Source organism: Pygocentrus nattereri, chromosome 27, assembly GCF_015220715.1.
Source record: "Pygocentrus nattereri isolate fPygNat1 chromosome 27, fPygNat1.pri, whole genome shotgun sequence".
NCBI classification, from domain to species: domain Eukaryota; kingdom Metazoa; phylum Chordata; class Actinopteri; order Characiformes; family Serrasalmidae; genus Pygocentrus; species Pygocentrus nattereri.
Window position 1 is genome coordinate 24,007,526 of NC_051237.1, and position 19,285 is coordinate 24,026,810.

The 19,285-nt window shown below is 42.8% G+C and overlaps 1 protein-coding gene, 1 non-coding gene and 1 pseudogene across 2 annotated transcripts; all 3 read right to left on the minus strand.

Moving 5' to 3' along the window:
- Positions 1-19,285, minus strand: part of LOC119262598 — a 39,604-nt pseudogene that overhangs the window by 12,538 nt on the left and 7,781 nt on the right.
- LOC119262624 lies at positions 285-436 on the minus strand. The gene has a single exon (XR_005129780.1). It is a non-coding gene; the product is annotated as a 5.8S ribosomal RNA (ribosomal RNA).
- On the minus strand, positions 12,672-13,610 carry LOC108438444 (olfactory receptor 10J4-like). Its single transcript, XM_017716235.2, has one exon. It carries the CDS (start codon positions 13,608-13,610, stop codon positions 12,672-12,674), a length of 939 nt encoding a protein of 312 aa, XP_017571724.2.

Sequence of the window (19,285 nt, forward strand, 5' to 3'; positions counted from 1 at the left end):
CTGCACGCCCTACCGCATCAACCTCTCTCACCAGCGCCCACCTTGTCACGTAGCACGGTGTGAGCAGAAGATGTGGGGAGTGGGGGAAAGGGAAGCATAAAACAAAGCCCACCACAGTGACTAGAGGAGAGAAACAGCCAACAGGCAAGGGGGAAAGCAAGCCGCACTACAAGATTAAAGCCTGTGCGGAACCAAGGACAGAACGGAAGGGTGTCTGCATTTAGAAGGATGAACCCCTCTCAAAAGGGAATGATAGGGCTGGGGAGTCCAATAGATTGCAATAGCATTCCTCAGACAGGCGTAGCCCCGGGATAGACCCAGGGCCGCAATGTGTGTTCGAAGTATCGATGATCTGTGTCCTGCAATTCACATTAGTTCTCACAGCTTGCTGTGTCCTTCAGCAACACACGAGCTGCGTGATCCACCACTAAGAGTAGTGCTTACTCTTTTCTCATGGAGGTTTACAGGCCCAGAATCAAAGGACAACCAATGGTGGAAGGTGGGGCGGATGGGTTCACCCTTGTAGGAATGGCCGTTCCCATCACTAAATGGGTATTATAGGAGAGAAGACCACCCCTTGGCTTGGATGAGTTCGCCCCACAACGTCAGGATGGGTGCCCCTCAGGGTCATCAAACTTTTTGCCCCTGCGCCCGTGCGGTCCAATCCATTGGCTGGACAGAACTCACGTAGGGCAGCAAGCAGTAGGTACCCATGCACCCTTTGTGCCAAAGCATTGAGTTTAAGGAGACTGAGGACCTGAGGAGAAGGAAGGATAGACATGGGGAAGGTGCACTTCGGGGGTGGGCTGCATATGACAGCGAGCGGTAGAGGACAAAGCAGACCAACGTCTGAAAACACCTCTGATGCCTGAGGGTAATGGACCTCACCTGCCCTCCAAGCCCAGAGCCTCGCACTCGTGCCACATCGTCACACTCCCTGGCATGTGCCTGGGGGCGACCTCCTGAAACCAGTGAACCTTTCGGGGCCTGGCAGAGAGGGGATGAGCATGGGGTGGGGAAAGTGGAACACACCCCGAAGCGGGCTGGGAACTTACCGTACCAACCTTCCACATGCACCTTCAAGCAGACCCCTTTCCAAGCTGGCACAGAGGCGATGTGTGTGGGCTGGCGGAAGTGGAACATGCTGAAGTGAGCTGGGAACTCACCATCCATACCACATTCCACATGCACCTCCAAGCAGACCCTTTTGTGGCCAGCAGAGAGGGGATGTGTGTGGGCTGGGGAAAGTGGAACACATCCTAGAGCAGGCTGGGAACTCACCATACCCACTGTCCACATGCACCTCCAGCAGATCCTTTCGGGGAACAGCTGAGAGGGGATGTGCGGTGGGGGCAAAGTGGAACCCACACCACTTCAGAACTCACCGTACCCACTGTTCACATGCATACCTCTCCAGCGGACTCTTTTTGAGGCCCAGCAGAGAGAGGGACATGTGGTGGGGTGGGGAAAGTGGAACCCACCCCGAAGTGGGGTATAGAGCTCACCATACCACCTCCACACAACGTCCAGTGGACCCTTTTGGGCCCAGCAGAGAGGGGATGCATGGTGAGGGGAAAAGTGGAATCCATCATGAAGCAATTTGCACACCTGCTGCCTTCCATGGATGTGGTATCTGTTCCTCAGGCTCCCTCTCTGGAATCAAACCCTGATTCCATGTTACCCATGGTCAGCATTGTAGGCCCATACATTGCCATCAAAAGTTGATCAGGCAGATGCTTGAATGAGATGTCTCTGCTGCATAGGGCGCACAATCACCCTGAGGTTATCTACAGTCACCAAAAGACGAGTCTGATAAATGCATGCATCCCGCCTCCCAACCGACCGACCCCTGTCCACATAAACGGAGAAGGAGGAGAGAATATGTGCAGTTGGTGCTTAGTAGCATGTATGTACTATGGAATTACCACAGCTATCCAAGAACAATGGTGTGGAGTGATCAAAGGAACCATAACTGATTTAATGAGCCATTCGCAGTTTCACTGTAATGCTCATGTGTCCTTAGACCTGCATGACTTAATCTTTGAGACAAGCATATGTTACTGGCAGGATCAACCAGGTAGCAAGCAAGGTTGGGAGGCACATAGGGTGCAGCGCGGTGGGTCAGGGTGGGAGGCCCTGCTCGGATCATATGAGCCACAAGCACACACATCTGAGACTGGAGCACCAAAAGGGATGAAGGCCAACCGCCCCAGTTTTAACCTGAACAGCCATGACACAAACCAAAACCCCCAGTGGCCTCCAGGGATGATAAGATGCTGGCTTTATGAGGATAAAAATGATGGGAGGGGTCAGGGCCTGTCCACTGCCGGGGCAGTTTGCTGAGGCAGGGAAGGCACCGACAGGCTCTCGCATGCAGGTGAGAGTGGAACGGAGAGCAAGTCATCAGATTGAATCGGCCAGGGTCTGTTGTCTGTGTATGTGCTCTTCTTGTTTCCACGTCCACCGTGGACCTTCAAAACCAAAAAGTGCCAAGTCTTTAGCAGTGCAGTACAGGTTGGGGGACATTCACACCAGGAAACCGCCAGCTATTGGGTAGATGGGTTCCAAACTGGGAGCAGGGGAAGAAAGAACCTGTGAGTTCCTCCTGGATGGCCGAGCTCCTCACCCTATCGAATAGAGTGTAGCCTGCCACCCTGTGAAGAGGCTCATTTCCGCCGCTTGTATTTGCGATCTCATTCTTTCGGTCATTACCCACAGCTCATGGTGAGGGTCAGGATGTAGACAGACTGGTAAACAGAGAGCTTCACCTTATGGCTCAGCTCCCTCTTCACCACTACAGTCTGGTACAGTGACCACATTACTGCTGTCGCCTGTCCCAGCCTGTGGCCGATCTCACGATCCCTCTTCTCATCACTCATGAACAAGACCCCAAAAAACTCCTCCACCTGGGGCAAGTCCTTTCCCTTTACCTGTAGTGAGCATGCCATCCTTTTCCGGGCTAAGACCATGGACTCAGACTTGGAGGTGCTGATCCGCATACCAACAGCTTCACACTCCAGTGAGCACTGGAGGCACCCATGTGATCCAGCCAAAAGAACAACATCATCTGCAAATAGCAGAGATGCCACCCTCTGGCCTCCACACACTCCTCCTGACCCCAGCTATACCTTGATACCCTATCCATGAATATCACAAACAGGAGTGGATACAGGGCACAACCTTGGCGGAGTCCAACGCTAACACTGAAAGGGTTCGAATTAATGCAGAGTAAATGAACAAGGAATCAAATGCAGAGTAAAGTTCTCACTCCAGGAGTACAGAGATTGAATGGCCCAGAGTAGTAGCCCCAGCGCCCCATACTCCTGGAGGATCTCCCACAAGATATCTCGGGGAACACGGTCATAAGCCTTCTCCAAATCCACAAAACACATGTAGACTGGATTGGCAAACTCCCACACCCCATCAACAGTTTATGAAAGGGTGAAAAGCTGGTCTATTGTTCCATGGCCAGGATGGAAGCCACATTGTTCCTCCTCAATCTGAGGTTCAACTATGGGTCAAAGTCTCCTTTCCAGCACCTTGGCATAGACTTTCCCAGGGAGGCTGAGCAGTGTGATACCCTGATAGTTGGCACACACCCTTCTGTCCCCTTTCTTAAAAACAGGGACCACCACACCGGTCTGCCAGTCCAAGGGTACTGTTCCTGAGGTCCATGTAATATTGTAGCGGCATGTCAGAGGCGTGTGACAGCCCCACAATATCCAGAGCCTGAACCATGTCATCCACCCTGGTGCCTTGCCTCTGAAGAGCTTGCCAACTACCTCAGTGACAGCTCAGCACCTCTCTTCACCTGAGTGTCCAGAACATATGGTTCCAAGTCAGATAAAAGGACAACAAAGTCGATCCTTGGCCTTTGACCCAAGGAGCTCTGTTACCATGTACATTTATGAACATCCTTGTGTTCAAACTTGGTTTTCATTATGGACAATCCATGCCTGGCACAGAAGTCCAATAACAATTCACCATTCAGGTTTAGATCGGGCAGGCCATTCTTCCCAATCATGCCTCTCCTGGTCTCCCAGTCATCGCCAACATGAGCACTGAAGTCTCCCAGTAAGACTATGGAGTCTTTAGGTGGGACCTGTTCCAGAACCCCACCCACTCACTCCAAGATAGCCAAATATTCCAACATGTTTTTTGGTGCATAAGCACAGACAACAGTCAGAGTTTTCCTCTCTGTGATATTAATTTGCATTGATGCAACCCTCTCATTCACCAGGACAAACTTCAACTACATGGCCATCAGCCTGGCCACCAGATACTTGTGAGTATCCCCACTCCCGCCCGGTACCTCTCACCATGTGCAACCCCTGAGTGGGAGAGGGACCAACCCCTATCCAGAAGTTTGGTTTGAGAGCCAACACTGTGGCTGGAGGTGAGCCCAACTATATATAGTTGGGATCTCTCAACCTCCTGCACAAGATCTGGCTCTTTACTCCCTTAGTGAGGTTACATTCTACATACCAAGAGCCAGTTTCTGCCACAGGGGCCTAGGCCACCAAAGGCCCCCCTGCAATCTCCCATTGCCTAAATGGCACTGCACCACTCCCCCATGCCAGGCCTTGTGGGTGGTGGGCCCACATGGTCTCCTCACATTGCCTCTTTGGGCTATGCCTGGCCGTGTTATGTGTGCTGCCCAGCCAGCAGGCACTTACTGAGGGGTGCTACCCCCAGGCCTGGCTCCAGGGGTAGGTCCCGCTGACCCTCTCCTGGGCAGGGTACATGATTGTCTTTGTCCGTTTTTGTATGGAGGGTTTTTGGATCGAGTTAGTCTGGGTCTTCACTCCAGACCTGTTGGCCTTGGGAGACCCTAACAGGAGCATATTGCTCCCGACGATTTAGCTCTGAAGATGCCTAGACCACACAAGCCCTTCTGTGACAACAAGGCTTTGATCTAGGAAGGGAATTGAGAAATATTTTTTTTTAACCATCTGATAATTGTCTCATGAGGTTTGGTAAATAATTATGAAAAATTACCCATCTTTTCTTGCAAAGACTGAGCCTTTGGTTTATGCTTCTTTTACACTTAATCATGACACCCACACCTGTTACCAGTCCATCTTCTTATGAAATGTTTTAAAATGGTGTAACTTGAATATTCTATAAACTCTTCACCTTCATTTCACCTGTTTGGAGATCAAATTTAAAATGCATATATATTTACAAAATACAATCAAGTTGGTCAGCCAAAATGTTAAAAGTAATTCAAATCACAAATATCTACTCTTATTGCATTTTACTAAATTTTCCAGCTTCTTCAGAAATAGGCTTTGAAATTCTGTGAATACATGTAGGTCATGCAACTGTTACTAGTCTGTAAATTAGTCTGAACCACTAAGGAATATGTATCTGTCCAGAAGAGAATATATAAATATAGACACACAAAGCTGTTGTCCTCACTACAGCCTTCACTGTACTTAGTATCTTTACTCATATGCATGGTGTTTCTGATGCCTGACTGAATATATAAAAACACTGGTGTGAGCACAACCGTATTGTATGGACTAATCTGTTTTTACACATTTATGGATTACTTCATGGACATTAATGGATTTTTCTACTAATGTTACATATTTATCTTTGGAAGGGCATGTGGAGTTGGAAAAATATAGATATATTTATTTTCTAATTACTCTGATTGTTTATATACTGATTATTTTTTGCAATGTTGTTGTCATTTCTGTCATTTACACAAGCAAACGGCTCCATGAGCCGATGTACGTTTTTATTGCTGCTTTACTTTGCAATTCCCTCTTTGGAACAGCTGCTTTTTATCCTAAATTACTGAGTGATTTTCTATCTGAAAAACCAGTTATCTCTCGTGAAGCTTGTATGATTCAGGCCTTTTGTATTTATACATATGGAGTTTCAGAATTTGTACTGTTATCAGCTATGGCCTTTGACAGATATGTGTCCATATGTAAACCATTACAGTACCCAACTCTTGTAAAAATGTCCACTGTCAAAAAGGTCTTATTCTTCTGTTGGTTTGTGCCTTCCTGTGAAGTTGGCATATCAATAATACTAACATATCGACAGCTGTGTAAATTTAAATTAACCAGAATATACTGCAGTAATTACTCAATTGCTAAATTAAGTTGTGGAGATTTAACTGTAATGAATTCATATGGGTTGTTTCTTTTAAGCATTAACGTTTTTCCACCAGTGACGTTCATAATCTACTCATATGCCAGAATACTTGATGTCTGTTTAAAGAACTCAAAAGAGTTCAGAAGAAAAGCTCTGCAGACCTGCTTCCCCCACCTTTTCATTTTCATCAGTTTCTCTGTTACTGGATGTTTTGAAGTGATTAACAGCAGAATAGATGGAAATGTACCTCATATCGTTTCCTTGTTAATGTCTGTTGAAAATGCTGTCTTTCCTCCTTTATTCAATCCCATTATATATGGACTGAAACTGCAGGAAATATCGAATAGGATTAAGAAAATGATTTCAAAATCGAAGACTTTTTTTAGATTGAATTGCTGAACTTTTGTACTATGTATTTTATGAAAGCTTTACTGCCTTTTTCCTCACTAGTCATTTTTTTCTGTGCCAAACAGCAAACAGGCTTGTTTATAGCCTGTACATAAGCACAAAGTCTTATTTCATAAAAACCTGTGGATCCAGGCATTCTGTTCCTTATTAGGATGATCCCACCATCTTTGGTGCTGGCATTTCTTATGCTTTTATTACTTCCTTTCACTACTTGGTTATAAAGCACTTTGAGCTGCTTTTTGGATAAAAAATGCTTCACAAATAAAAATGATTCTTTAAATGAAATCAGATCAGATAAAACACACAAATATGATGTTTGCCCATTCATAGCATTGATCCTATAGAATTATGTAAAATTAAAAAACAAAAATTGTTTTATCACAAAGAAGTTTTGATTAATAAATTAATGTTGTAGTGAATGTTTAATGCTGTGCAGTACTGCTTCAGCTTTTACTCTTGAATATAGAGAGGAAAAATATATTAGTGTATTTGTACCTTTTCATGCATTCTGCTAAGAAGGTGAAATCGCGGTGCTGTTGTCACATTTATTTTGACTTCTAAAAACCATGATTTAATAAAGCAGAAAATTTGTTCATTTTTATTGTGTGTAACAAAATGCAATTTGGAGCAAACCAATGTACAACAAAGAGGATAGGAATATACTTCACACTTAAGTGGCTTTAATTTTTAGCCTGATGACAACAAATAATATTAAGCCTTTAGAGAACCAAATCCAAAATATAAAAATATATAGTAACGTGACATTACACTTCATGAAAAATACACTGCTCAAAAAAATAAAGGGAACACTCAAATAACAAATCCTAGATCTGAATGAATGAAATATTCTCATTGAATACTAAGTTACAAAGTTGAATGTGCTAACAACAAAATCACACAAAAATCATCAATGGAAATCAAATTTATTAACCAATGGAGGCCTGGATTTGAGTCACACACAAAATTAAAGTGGAAAAACACACTACAGGCTGATCCAACTTTGATGTAATGTCCTTAAAACAAGTCAAAATGAGGCTCAGTGTTGTGTGTGGCCTCCACGTGCCTGTATGACCTCCCTACAATGCCTGGGCATGCTATTGATGAGGTGGCAGATGGTCTCCTGAGGGATCTCCTCCCAGACCTGGACTAAAGCATCCGCCAACTCCTGGACAGTCTGTGGTGCAACATGGCGTTGGTGGATGGAGCGAGACATGATGTCCCAGATGTGCTCAATCGGATTCAGGTCTGGGGAACGGGCGGGCCAGTCCATAGCTTCAATGCCTTCATTTTGCAGGAACTGCTGCCACACTCCAGCCACATGAGGTCTAGCATTGTCCTGCATTAGGAGGAACCCAGGGCCAACTGCACCAGCATATGGTCTCACAAGGGGTCTGAGGATCTCATCTCGGTAGCTAATGGCAGTCAGGCTACCTCTGGCGAGCACATGGAGCGCTGTGCGGCCCTCCAAAGAAATGCCACCCCACACCATTACTGACCCACTGCCAAACATGATGGTCATGCTGAAGGATGTTGCAGGCAGCAGATCGCTCTCCACGGCATCTCCAGACGTCTGTCACATGTGCTCAGTGTGAACCTGCTTTCATCTGTGAAGAGCACAGGGTGCCAGTGGTGATAATTTCCACCTGTTGTCTATTCCATTTGCACAACAGCATGTGAATTTGATTGTCAATCAGTGTTGCTTCCTAAGTGGACAGTTTGATTTCACAGAAGTTTGATTTACTTGGAGTTATATTGTGTTGTTTAAGTGTTCCCTTTATTTTTTTGAGCAGTGTATATCATTTGCATGTACACATTTCTGGTCTTCATTTAAACAGGTTTGATAAATAAACATCTTAACATTTAACATGTGATATTTATAATTAATAATACTTTATTATTAATAATAATTAATACGTCCATCACACTGAATGTAATTCAAATAAATGGTAAATGTTCTTATGTGGAAAAACATTTCTCTCCCTACATATATCACTACTTTAAATTTGTCAATTTTAAATCAAGTGCTAAGGATTAGAACACCGTTACAGAATATCTTGGAATGATCCTTACAATCTACTTATACACACACAGAGCACTTTATTAGGAACATTACACTCGTACTGGTGGAGGGCCTCCCTTTGCTCTCAAAACAGTCTTGGTTCTTCATGTCATAGCTTCCACAAGATGTTGAAAACATCCCTTTGAGATTCTGTCATTTCAGATTACATCATGCAAATTTTTTAACAGCAATTTTATGCTGCGTATCTCCCGTTATACTGCATCCCAAATTTGTTTTATTGGATTCAGACCTGGTGACTGTGAAGGCCACTGAAGAATACTGAACTTATTGTCATGTTCATGAAATGAGTTTGAAAGGACTTTTGCTTTGTGACATGGTGCTAAAGTTGTCAATAAAAAATTGTGAATTGTGACCTTGAAGGAATGCACATGGACAGCAACAGTACTCAGATAGGCTGTGGCATTCAAGCAATAATTGATGGGTATTAATAGGCCCACAGTGTACCAAGAAAACACTCACACCATTGCACCAGGGGAGAGAACTTTGAGAACCTGGGCTGAAGTTCAGGGTGGCTTCTGTCTGTCATTAGTTGGCCAGATCCCTCTTGTAACTAAAGTAGGACTGTCACCGGACTGAAGAAGAGGGAGGAGATGAGGTGGTTGTGGGGATGGCAAGAACTTTGTCATGGGAGATGGATGGTAAAGATGTAAATTTATAGGGTTTTAGATAGGAAGGAAGAGGACTTTCACTACAAAATGGTAGGGTCCTCATTACAGATAAGAGTACAGAAAAAAACAGGACTTTGTGGACTGGGGTCTGAGCAACAACCTCCTGATCAAAGCAGGGGAAACCAAAGATTTGGTGTTTGATTTTCTCAGGTGCAATCACCTCCCTCCACCAGTGAACATTCAGGGAATGGACGTTGAGAGAGAGGACTTATACCTGGGTTTTCACCTAAACAACAGACCAGACTGGTCAGATAACATTAGGTAAGGCCAGATTCTACTTGCAAGACTTAAAAGACTCATTACGAGGGCCAGCCTTGTCCTGGGAAGCCCCTAGACCCAGTCTTGATGTGCAGTAGTAAGAGAAGGAAGGTTTGTAAAGTGACCACCATGAAGCTGTGAGATGTGGCTTGTTTGGTCAGCTAGTATAATAAACCGACTGGTTGGAATACTGCCAAACCAACATTTGTCACTGATTTGTATTTGCTTAGTGTGCTTCGTGTTTCATCAGCCAGGGTCTCATCCAAAGCCCTCCACTATCCAGGTTGGAGTTAAGGTTCAAAGCTGGATGGACTCCACAGCGTTATGATAGGTGGAGGCAGCTGAAGGATGCTCTGGTCAGTGCAGGAGGTAGTCTGGAATAGATTATCCTGTTGGCAACAAAACAGTTGCTCAGTTATGATGGTGGATTAGAATCACTTGAAATTTAAGCCCCCAAAAGATCAGTGATTGTGAAATGATGTTGCTCCGAAGGACTGAGGATTTGTCCACTTGCAGAACACTTGCAGAACACTGAGTTTGTGTGTATGACATCAGTTCAAGGTGACAGTTATGCTAGCATCCTCATGTCTGACTGCTGCTTCTCCCTGTGTCTGTGTTTTATGTCACTAATCTAAAATAATAATGACCCTTCTTTTGGAGCACAGTCTTGGAGCGAGTCTTGCCTCGAACACCATTACCCTGCCCTGCATGCTGACCAAGCATGACTGCTTTCACTGTGAGTATAACTGCTTTCACCACTACTGGTCTGCCCTGCATGCCCGCCAAGTTTGGCTTCATCCACCAATGCTACTATTCTGCCCTGCATGCAAAATGAATGTGGCTGCTTCCACCACTGCTACTTTGCCTTTGTCACTGCTACTTTGCCCTTTCACCACCTAAGAACTAAGAGCTTTTACCCCTACTGCTCTGCCCTGTGCACCAAACAACTGTGGCTCCTTTCACAATGAGTGCTCTGCTATGCATGCTAACCGAGTGTGGCTGCTTTCACTAAGAGTATAGCTACTTTCACTACTGCTGCTCTGCATGCCAACAAAGTGTGGTTGCTTCCAATGCCATTACTCTGCCCTCTGACTGAGTGTTTCTGCTTTTGCCATGAGTCTTTCATTTACAGTATTTGGCAGATGCTCTTATCTAGAGCAACTTACAACTTGATCATCTTACACAGGAAGGTGAAGGTAGTGTCTAGAAGTCTTGCCCAATGATTACCCAGTCTACAGCATAGAAGATGTGTTACCCAATACACTATATCATCATTCACAGCCACTGCAGACCTTGCAGACTGTTACACAGGTATATATTCGTTCTCCATACTTGGCCACCAGAAGCACCTCCACAGAAACTCAAGTGTGCTAGTCTCCCTGGATGCAAGAAAAAGGGGAGGTATGCCCCCACTTGAGAACCTAAGCCCTAGGGGAGGATGGGACTTACTGACAACCTAGAGATCTTCCACAGGATACAGTTCAGCCTGAAGTGCCTCCTGGATTGTGTTTTGGAATGATGGGGTCTGACATCCCACTGTCTTAAGAGAGCATCAGCCTTAATGTTGCTTAACTGTGGCCAAAACAACAAGACAAAATTGAATCAGCCGAAAAACATCTCTTGCCACCTGAAATCAGTGAAACACAGAAAGCTTTGAGTTTAGCAAAGGAAGGTGGGGCATGGCCATTCCATGATGGCCTTGGTCTTAGCCATGTGCATGCTCATAAGCCTTTTGACACCACAAGCTCAAGAAAGGTGGCCTACTGAGTATGGAAGAGGGATTTTTCCAGCTTCACATATAGATGGTTCTCCAGTATGGACATGGACTACATGTCCATCTACCAAGCAGCTTTAAATGAAAATGCCATCAAAGTAGATGAACAAGTAGAGATTTAGGTTCCTAGTCAATCAGTCGCTGGAAAACAGCTGGGTGTCACAAGGTACTCATAATGGCCTGGGGGAGTAATGAATGTTGTCTTTCATTTGTCAACCTGCTGCACACTAATGGTATTGTAGGCAATGCACAAGTCTAGTTTAGTAAAAACTGAGGCCTGCAGCAGCGCCTTCAAAGCTAAGTAGCATTTTAATGGCAGAGATGGGACCAGGGACCTCCAGGTTGACTAAGGACAGGTTAAGGGTCTTGGCATGAATAAAACTGTGACACTAAGAAGAAAACACCAGGACTTGAGAGAGAATTTTATTACCAGGTTACCGCCATTGTCCAGAGCTGGTGGTGTGAAATCAAGAGTAAACTAAAAATGTGCCTGAGAGGCCTAAACAGTATTTGAGATGGTGGATTAGAATCTTATGATCAACAGTATCAAAAGTTCACTAAGATCCATTAAGACCAGAATAGAAGGATTTTGTGCATTAGTGTGGAGACATGAGGTCTTTGACAACAGGAGCCAATGCTTCTCAATTCTATGGTTAGAACAAAAACCTGATTGAAACTTCTCATATTACTTGTTTGATATTAAAATACACAAAACATTTTTTTCTTTCTTTATTTATTTAGACATTATTTAAAAATGAAGATTAGAAATTGGCCTCAGATTGTTTCATATGGAAGCATCAATGCTACTCTTTTTCTTTCATCCATTGATTTTTATGAGTGTGCAAGTTTTTCTTCCATTAGACTGGAGCAAGTGTGGCAACAGTTTACTTAAATCTAGCATCTAGATCAGAGTCAGAGCTGTAATTTATAAATGTATTTATATTATAAATAACTAAACTTCTAAACTGTTTGAGTCAATGCAGCTTTTTTTCAAATATTTTTAAGTCACTTTCCTTCTGATTTCTTATACTGATTATAAGAATATAGAGAAATAATCTGACATGAAAACATTAGAGATTAAGGACACACTCGTGTTTAAATCTTTCCCAGATTACCAGATTCAGGGTGTGTCCTACCATGTGGGTAGAGCAGTAAATGGCCACAGTGCCAATGTCCTCACTTTTGCTTAAAGCTATGGAAAGACATTAAGTAACTTATTTAAGTACTTCCGTGTAATATTTATGCTTATGTAACATACTTCATTCATGTTGAACCAAAGTACACATTTGAGTCAGGTAAATTTAATTTTAAGCTACTTTTTTTTCAGCCACATAATATTCATCATGTTTATTTCATACACAAAATAAGAATTTCATTCTGCAAAATCATGTGTCTTTCTCTTCCCAGTTATTCTCTTAATCCTATTCCAAATCTCCTGCAGTTTCAGCCCATATATAATAGGATTTAGTAGAGGAGGAACAACCAAATTTTCAGCTGACATTATCATGGCAAATAAATGAGGTACATTTCCTTCAAATCTACTGTTAATCACTTCAAAACATCCGGTAACAGAGAAGCAAGTGAAAATGAAAAGATGAGGGAAGCAGGTCTGCAGAGCTTTTCTTCTGAAATCTTTTGAGTTCTTTAAACAAACTTCAAGTATTCTAACATATGAGTAGATTATGAACATCACTGGAGGAAATACAACAATGCTTAAAGCAAACAGCCCGTATGAATTCACAACAGTTAAATCTCCACAACTTAATTTAGCAATTGCATAGTTATTACAGTATATTCTGTTTAATTTAAATTTACACAGCTGTCGGTATGTTAGTATTATTGATATGCCAATTTCACAGGAAGGTACAAACCAACAGAAAAATAAGAGCTTTTTAACAGTGGACATTTTTACAAGATTTGCATATTGTAATGGTTTACATATGGACACATATCTGTCATAGGCCATAGCTGCTAACAGGGCAAACTCTGATGAAAAATATGTATAAATGCAAAAGGCCTGAAACAGACAGGCTCTATGAGTGATAACTTGTTTGTCAGACAGTAAATCACTCAGTAATTTAGGATAAAAGGCAGCTGTTCCAAAGAGAGAATTGCAAAGTAAAGCAGCAATGAATATGTACATCGGCTCATGGAGAGGTTTGTTTGTGTAAATGATAGAAAGCACAACAACATTACAACAAAGTATCAATAAAAGAACTACGAGACAAATTAAAAAGTAAAGGTATCTATATTTCTCCAGCTCCACATGCCCTTCCAAAAATAAATATGTATCATTAATAAAATTATCCATGAACGTTCATGAAGTCACCAAAAAATGCCTTAAACAGGTCAGGCAGTGTAACTTTGTTTGTGTTTTATGTATTCAGTCAAGCATCATAAACTCCATGCATAACAGAGAAGATACTGAGCACAGTGAAGGTCCTGTGTCTGTGCAGGCTGTGGTGAGGACAACAGCTTTGTGTGTTTATATATTCTCTACTGGACAGATACAAATTCCTTAGTGGTTTAATGACTAATTTACTGACTGGTAAGTGTAGTTTACCTCACTTAGTGTTGTAACATTTGTTTGATATACAGGTTTTCACAAAAAGTCATTCATTTTAGATGTTTACACTGATATTTATAAACTTACTATATATTATTAATATATTCTATATTATAAATTCTAACTTTATGATAAAAGGTTTAGAGAATGTTATGTAGTAATACGTTATACAACTGCTTTCAGCTGATCAGTGCAGTCAAAGTACACTTATTTATTGTTCAGTACAATTATTTCAGACCAGGTTAACTTTAATTGCTTGGTTGTGAGCTGGTTGTTTCTGGTTGTATTTTGGATTTGGCATTTCATAAATGTGTTTTCTGTTGTTTTTGTACTTTCTGAACATTTCCTTTTAAATGTAGTGAAGGTTAGTTAGTGACCTGTAGTCTGATCTTGGTCAGGTATATCTCTTCACCCAATTCCTATCATGCAGGATGATTGCAACCAGTGGGTAGGCTCAAAGTATTACCTTAAACCTACTCATTCACTTCCGCTGGTAGTATATATTTCCTGTGGTACTATATTGTTCATGTTTTGAAGTGGTACTAATATCTAATAAATTTTTCTTACTTTTGTCCATTTAACCTGTTCTACCATGTCAACCTGGAGTATTCTATCCATACTACTTCTATTACTTCAACTTGAATTCCTTGCACAGATGGAATCCCACTCAGCTCATCTATTCTGCTGTAGACTCATTCAGGTCTCTAAAATGGTCAACAAAGTAGACATTATGACAGCATGATACAATCAGATCTTCCATTGATTTGTTAGAATCTTTTAGGACCTCTCGCCAACCTCATCAAATGTCAGCTAATCCATTCACTCAGGTTTGCTGATGGTGTAGTGGAGGGACACTGACATCTCAGCGAGCCCCTATGACTTTGTTACCATCTGGCTCTCCCTTTTAGTGAAGATATATCTAAACCTGTCTCTGAGTCTCTGCTGCTATCTAAGCTACTGCTCGCCAGCCTTCTGAACTAGCAACCGAGAAGCATAAGCAGCTTAGAAAATGTGTGTTTGTATGCATTTTAATGGTAAAATCTTATCCTCTTCATATTGCATCTTCTACATACATATTCTAAGCTGCTTCTCCTTCTGGTTCGCAGGTGGTGTTGGAGCCTATCCCAGCAGTCCCAGCAGGTGCTCAGGCTGTTCATTGGGGGGGCGAACAGAGGAGGATGGGTTCCCTATTTGAGTCTTGGTTCCTCTCAAGGTTTCTTCCTCTTACTCTTAGGGAGTTTTTCCTGCTTGTTTCCTGCTTGTTGCTGGGGATTAATATGGTGTCCCAGGTGGATGCAAGGTGTAAGGGGGAGCGAGAAGGCGGACGCATATGCTGAGATAAGCGAGATTTATTAGGTGCAAATCCAGGGTCGTGGTCAAAACAGTCCAGGTTCATGTAGCCCATACGGACAGATCGGAGGACAGACATGACAAAAACCAGAATGAACACATCAAACAAAGACCAATACATTCATACAAAGACTGGCAAACACAAGGGGCAAACACACAATCAGGGGCGGAGTTACAAGACACGAAACACATGGACAGGACTGGGAGGGGCCAACCGTGACACAAGGCTACTCCTAGGTAGTCCCTTTGGTGTTCCAGTTGGGTGCAAATGAGAATGGAAGAGGTGTGTGTACCGTGCACTGAAGACGCATGTTGTACTCACTAGCGGTATGTATCAGAGGCATGACGAGGTTCTCTTAACACTAGCATGACTGAGATTTCAGGATCCTCAGGACATCACCCCTCCTTCTTGCCAGCAATTAGCAGGACCATAAGTCAACTTTTATTATGTTGGTGTTGGTATAACTCCAAGTAAATCAAACTTCTGTGAAATCAGACTATCCACTTAGGAAGCAACACTGATTGACAATCAATTTCCCATGCTGTTGTGCAAATGGAATAGACAACAGGTGGAAATTATTGGCAATTAGCAAGACACACTCAATAAAGGAGTGGTTCTGCAGGTGGGAACCACAGACCACTTCTCAGTACCTATGCTTTCTGGCTGATGTTTTGGTCAATTTTGAATGTTGGTGGTGCTTTCACACTCGTGGTAGCATGAGACGGACTCTACAACCCATACAAGTGGCTCAGGTAGTGCAACTCATCCAGGATGGCAACTCATCCAGGATGGCACATCAATGCGAGCTGTGGCAAGAAGGTTTGCTGTGTCTGTCAGCGTAGTGTCCAGAGGCTGGAGGCGCTACCAGGAGACAGGCCAGAAGACGTGGAGGAGGCTGTAGGAGGGCAACAACCCAGCAGCAGGACCACTACCTCCGCCTTTGTGCAAGGAGGAATAGGAGGAGCAATGCCAGAGCCCTGCAAAATGACCTCCAGCAGGCCACAAATGTGCATGTGTCTGCACCAACGGTTAGAAACCGACTCCATGAGGATGGTATGAGGGCCCGACGTCCACAGATGGGGTTGTGCTCACAGCACCGTGCAGGATGCTTGGCATTTGCCAGAGAACACCAGGATTGGCAAATTCGCCAGTGGCACCCTGTGCTCTTTACAAATGAAAGCAGGTTCACACTGAGCACATGTGACAGACGTGACAGAGTCTGGAGACGCTGTGGAGAGCGATCTGCTGCCTGCAACATCCTTCAGCCGCACAGCCCTCCATGTGCTCACCAGAGGTAGCCTGACTGCCATTAGGTACCGAGATGAGATCCTCAGACCCCTTGTGAGACCATATGCTGGTGCGGTTGGCCCTGGGTTCCTCCTAATGCAGGACAATGCTAGACCTCATGTGGCTGGAGTGTGTCAGTAGTTCCTGCAAGATGAAGGCATTGAAGCTATGGACTGGCCCGCCTGTTCCCCAGACCTGAATCCGATTGAGCACATCTGGGACATCATGTCTCGCTCCATCCACCAACACCACGTTGCACCACAGACTGTCCAGGAGTTGGCGGATGCTTTAGTCCAGGTCTGGGAGGAGATCCCTCAGGAGACCATCTGCCACCTCATCAGGAGCATGCCCAGGCATGGTAGGGAGGTCAGACAGGCATGTGGAGGCCACACACAATACTGAGCCTCATTTTGACTTGTTTTAAGGACATTACATCAAAGTTGGATCAGCCTGTCGTGTGTTTTTCCACTTCAATTTTGTGTGTGACTCCAAATCCAGGCCTCCATTGGTTAATAAATTTGATTTCCATTGATGATTTTTGTGTGATTTTGTTGTCAGCACATTCAACTTTGTACAGAACAAAGTATTCAATGAGAATATTTCATTCATTCAGATCTAGGATGTGTTAATTGAGTGTTCCCTTTATTTTTTTGAGCATATAACTGATAACTGTATATAACTGACTGTCATCGGCATAGCAGTGGAAATTGTGGTAGAAACTGATAATGTTATTGTGATAATGATATTGTGAATAATATAGGTCCTAAAACAGAGCCTTGTGAAACACCATACTTTACTTTTACAAGGACAGATGATTCGCCCTTTATATTAACGAACTGATATTGATTAGTGAGGTAGGACCTGAACCAGGAAAGAGCTGTTCCTGTTACCCCTACAAGGTTTTCTAGTCTATCTAGTAAGATAGAGTGGTCTATTGTGTCACATGCTGCACTAAGGTCAAGGTGGACTAGCAAAGACACATTTGCTTTGTCAGAGAATGATAGATCATTTATAATTTTTACTAGTGCTGTTTCTGTGTTGTGATGTGGCCTAAAACCAGACTGAAATTTTTCATGTAGATTATTCCTATGCAAATAAGAGCTTAATTGTTTTGCTACCAATTTTTTTCAGGATCTTTGATATAAAGGGGAGATTCAAGATAGGTCTGTAGTTTGATAGTTCACAGGGATTGAAGTTAGCTTTCTTAATCAGCGGTCTAATTACTGCAAGTTTAAAAGTTTTTAGGATGTATCCAAGGATAAGAGAGAAGTTTATTATTGACAGAATAGGCTTGGCTATTACTGGTAAGATTTCCTTGAGTAGACCTGTAGGAATTGGGTCCAAAATACAGGTAGATGATTTTGCAGAAGAAACTATTTTAACTAGTTCATTTTCTTGAAGTAATGTAAACGATTCCAGCCTCTCTGCAGTGACTGTAACATTCCCAGGGTCTAGACTGGCATTAGAAGACAGCAGGTTTGTGGAGTTTAACTGTATGTTCAGAATTTTCTATCTAATTTTTTTTTATTTTATCACTAAAGAAATTCATAAAATCATTGCTGCTATAGGCTGATGGCATTTGGGGTTCAGTGACTTTTTTTGTTCTGTTATTTTAGAAATTGTGCTAAATAGTAATCTAGAATTGTTCTTATTGTTTTCTATGAGAGAAGAGAGAGAGGCTGAGCATGCTGCAGTAAGAGGTCTTCTATAGTCTATAAGGCTCTCCTTCCAGGCGGACTGGAATTCTTCTAATTTAGTCAGACGCCATTTTCACTCTAGTTGTCTGGCAGTCTGTTTTAAAGCTCGAGTGTTATACCAAGGGGCAAGTACTATTTTATTTTTTAATGGAGCCACACTATCTAGGGTAGATTGAAAAGTATCCTCTAGGAATTTGGTCATAATATCTAACTCAGTAGGGTTAGATGGACAGTTGCCAGGACCTGATAAATGAGGAAGGTTTCTGATAAAGCTGCCAGCTGTGGAGGAAGTTATAGTCCTCTTAACCTGATAACATGGTGATGAACGCACATTACCACTAAACTGGATTTCATATGAGATTAAGTAATGGTCTGAGAAGGCTGTGCTCTGAGGGAGAATGGCTAAGTTATCTATGTCCACACCAGAGGTCAGTATTAAGTCTAGAGTGTGGTTGAGGTAGTGTGTGGGCCCTTTTATAATTTGGGTGAAACCCATGGAGTCTATGATAGATATGAATGCCTTACTTAGTGCGTCGTGAGGATTGTCAATGTGGATATTAAAATCTCCGACAATTATTATTTTACTTGAAAACGTTATTAAGTTTGATATAAATTCCTGTAAGAACTGAGAATACGGACTGGGCGGCCTGTAAATTGTAATTAATAAAAATGAGTTTTTATTTGTTCCTTGATCGAGTATACTCAGTAAAAGAACTTCAAGAGAAGAGAATCTATATCCTACTTTCTGGCTCACGCCTAAAGTTTTAGTATGAATGGCCGCTTAAACGAGGGCTATGTGCATAGCTGTAGCCTGTGGAAGTGGCTTCGTTTACACTAAGGTATTCATCGGGTCTAATCCACGTTTCTGTGAGGCACAGAGAATCGAAATAGTGATCTGTAATAATTTCATTTACAATAATGGTTTTAGATGTAAGGGATCTTATGTTAAGCAGTCCTAGTTTTAGACCAAAGGTGCGGTCTTTGGAAACTGATGTAACTGGTCTGATATGAATGAGGTTACTAGAGCAAACTTTTCAAGGCTTTTTGATGCTTTGTTTTATTCGGGGAACAAACACAGTCTCAAA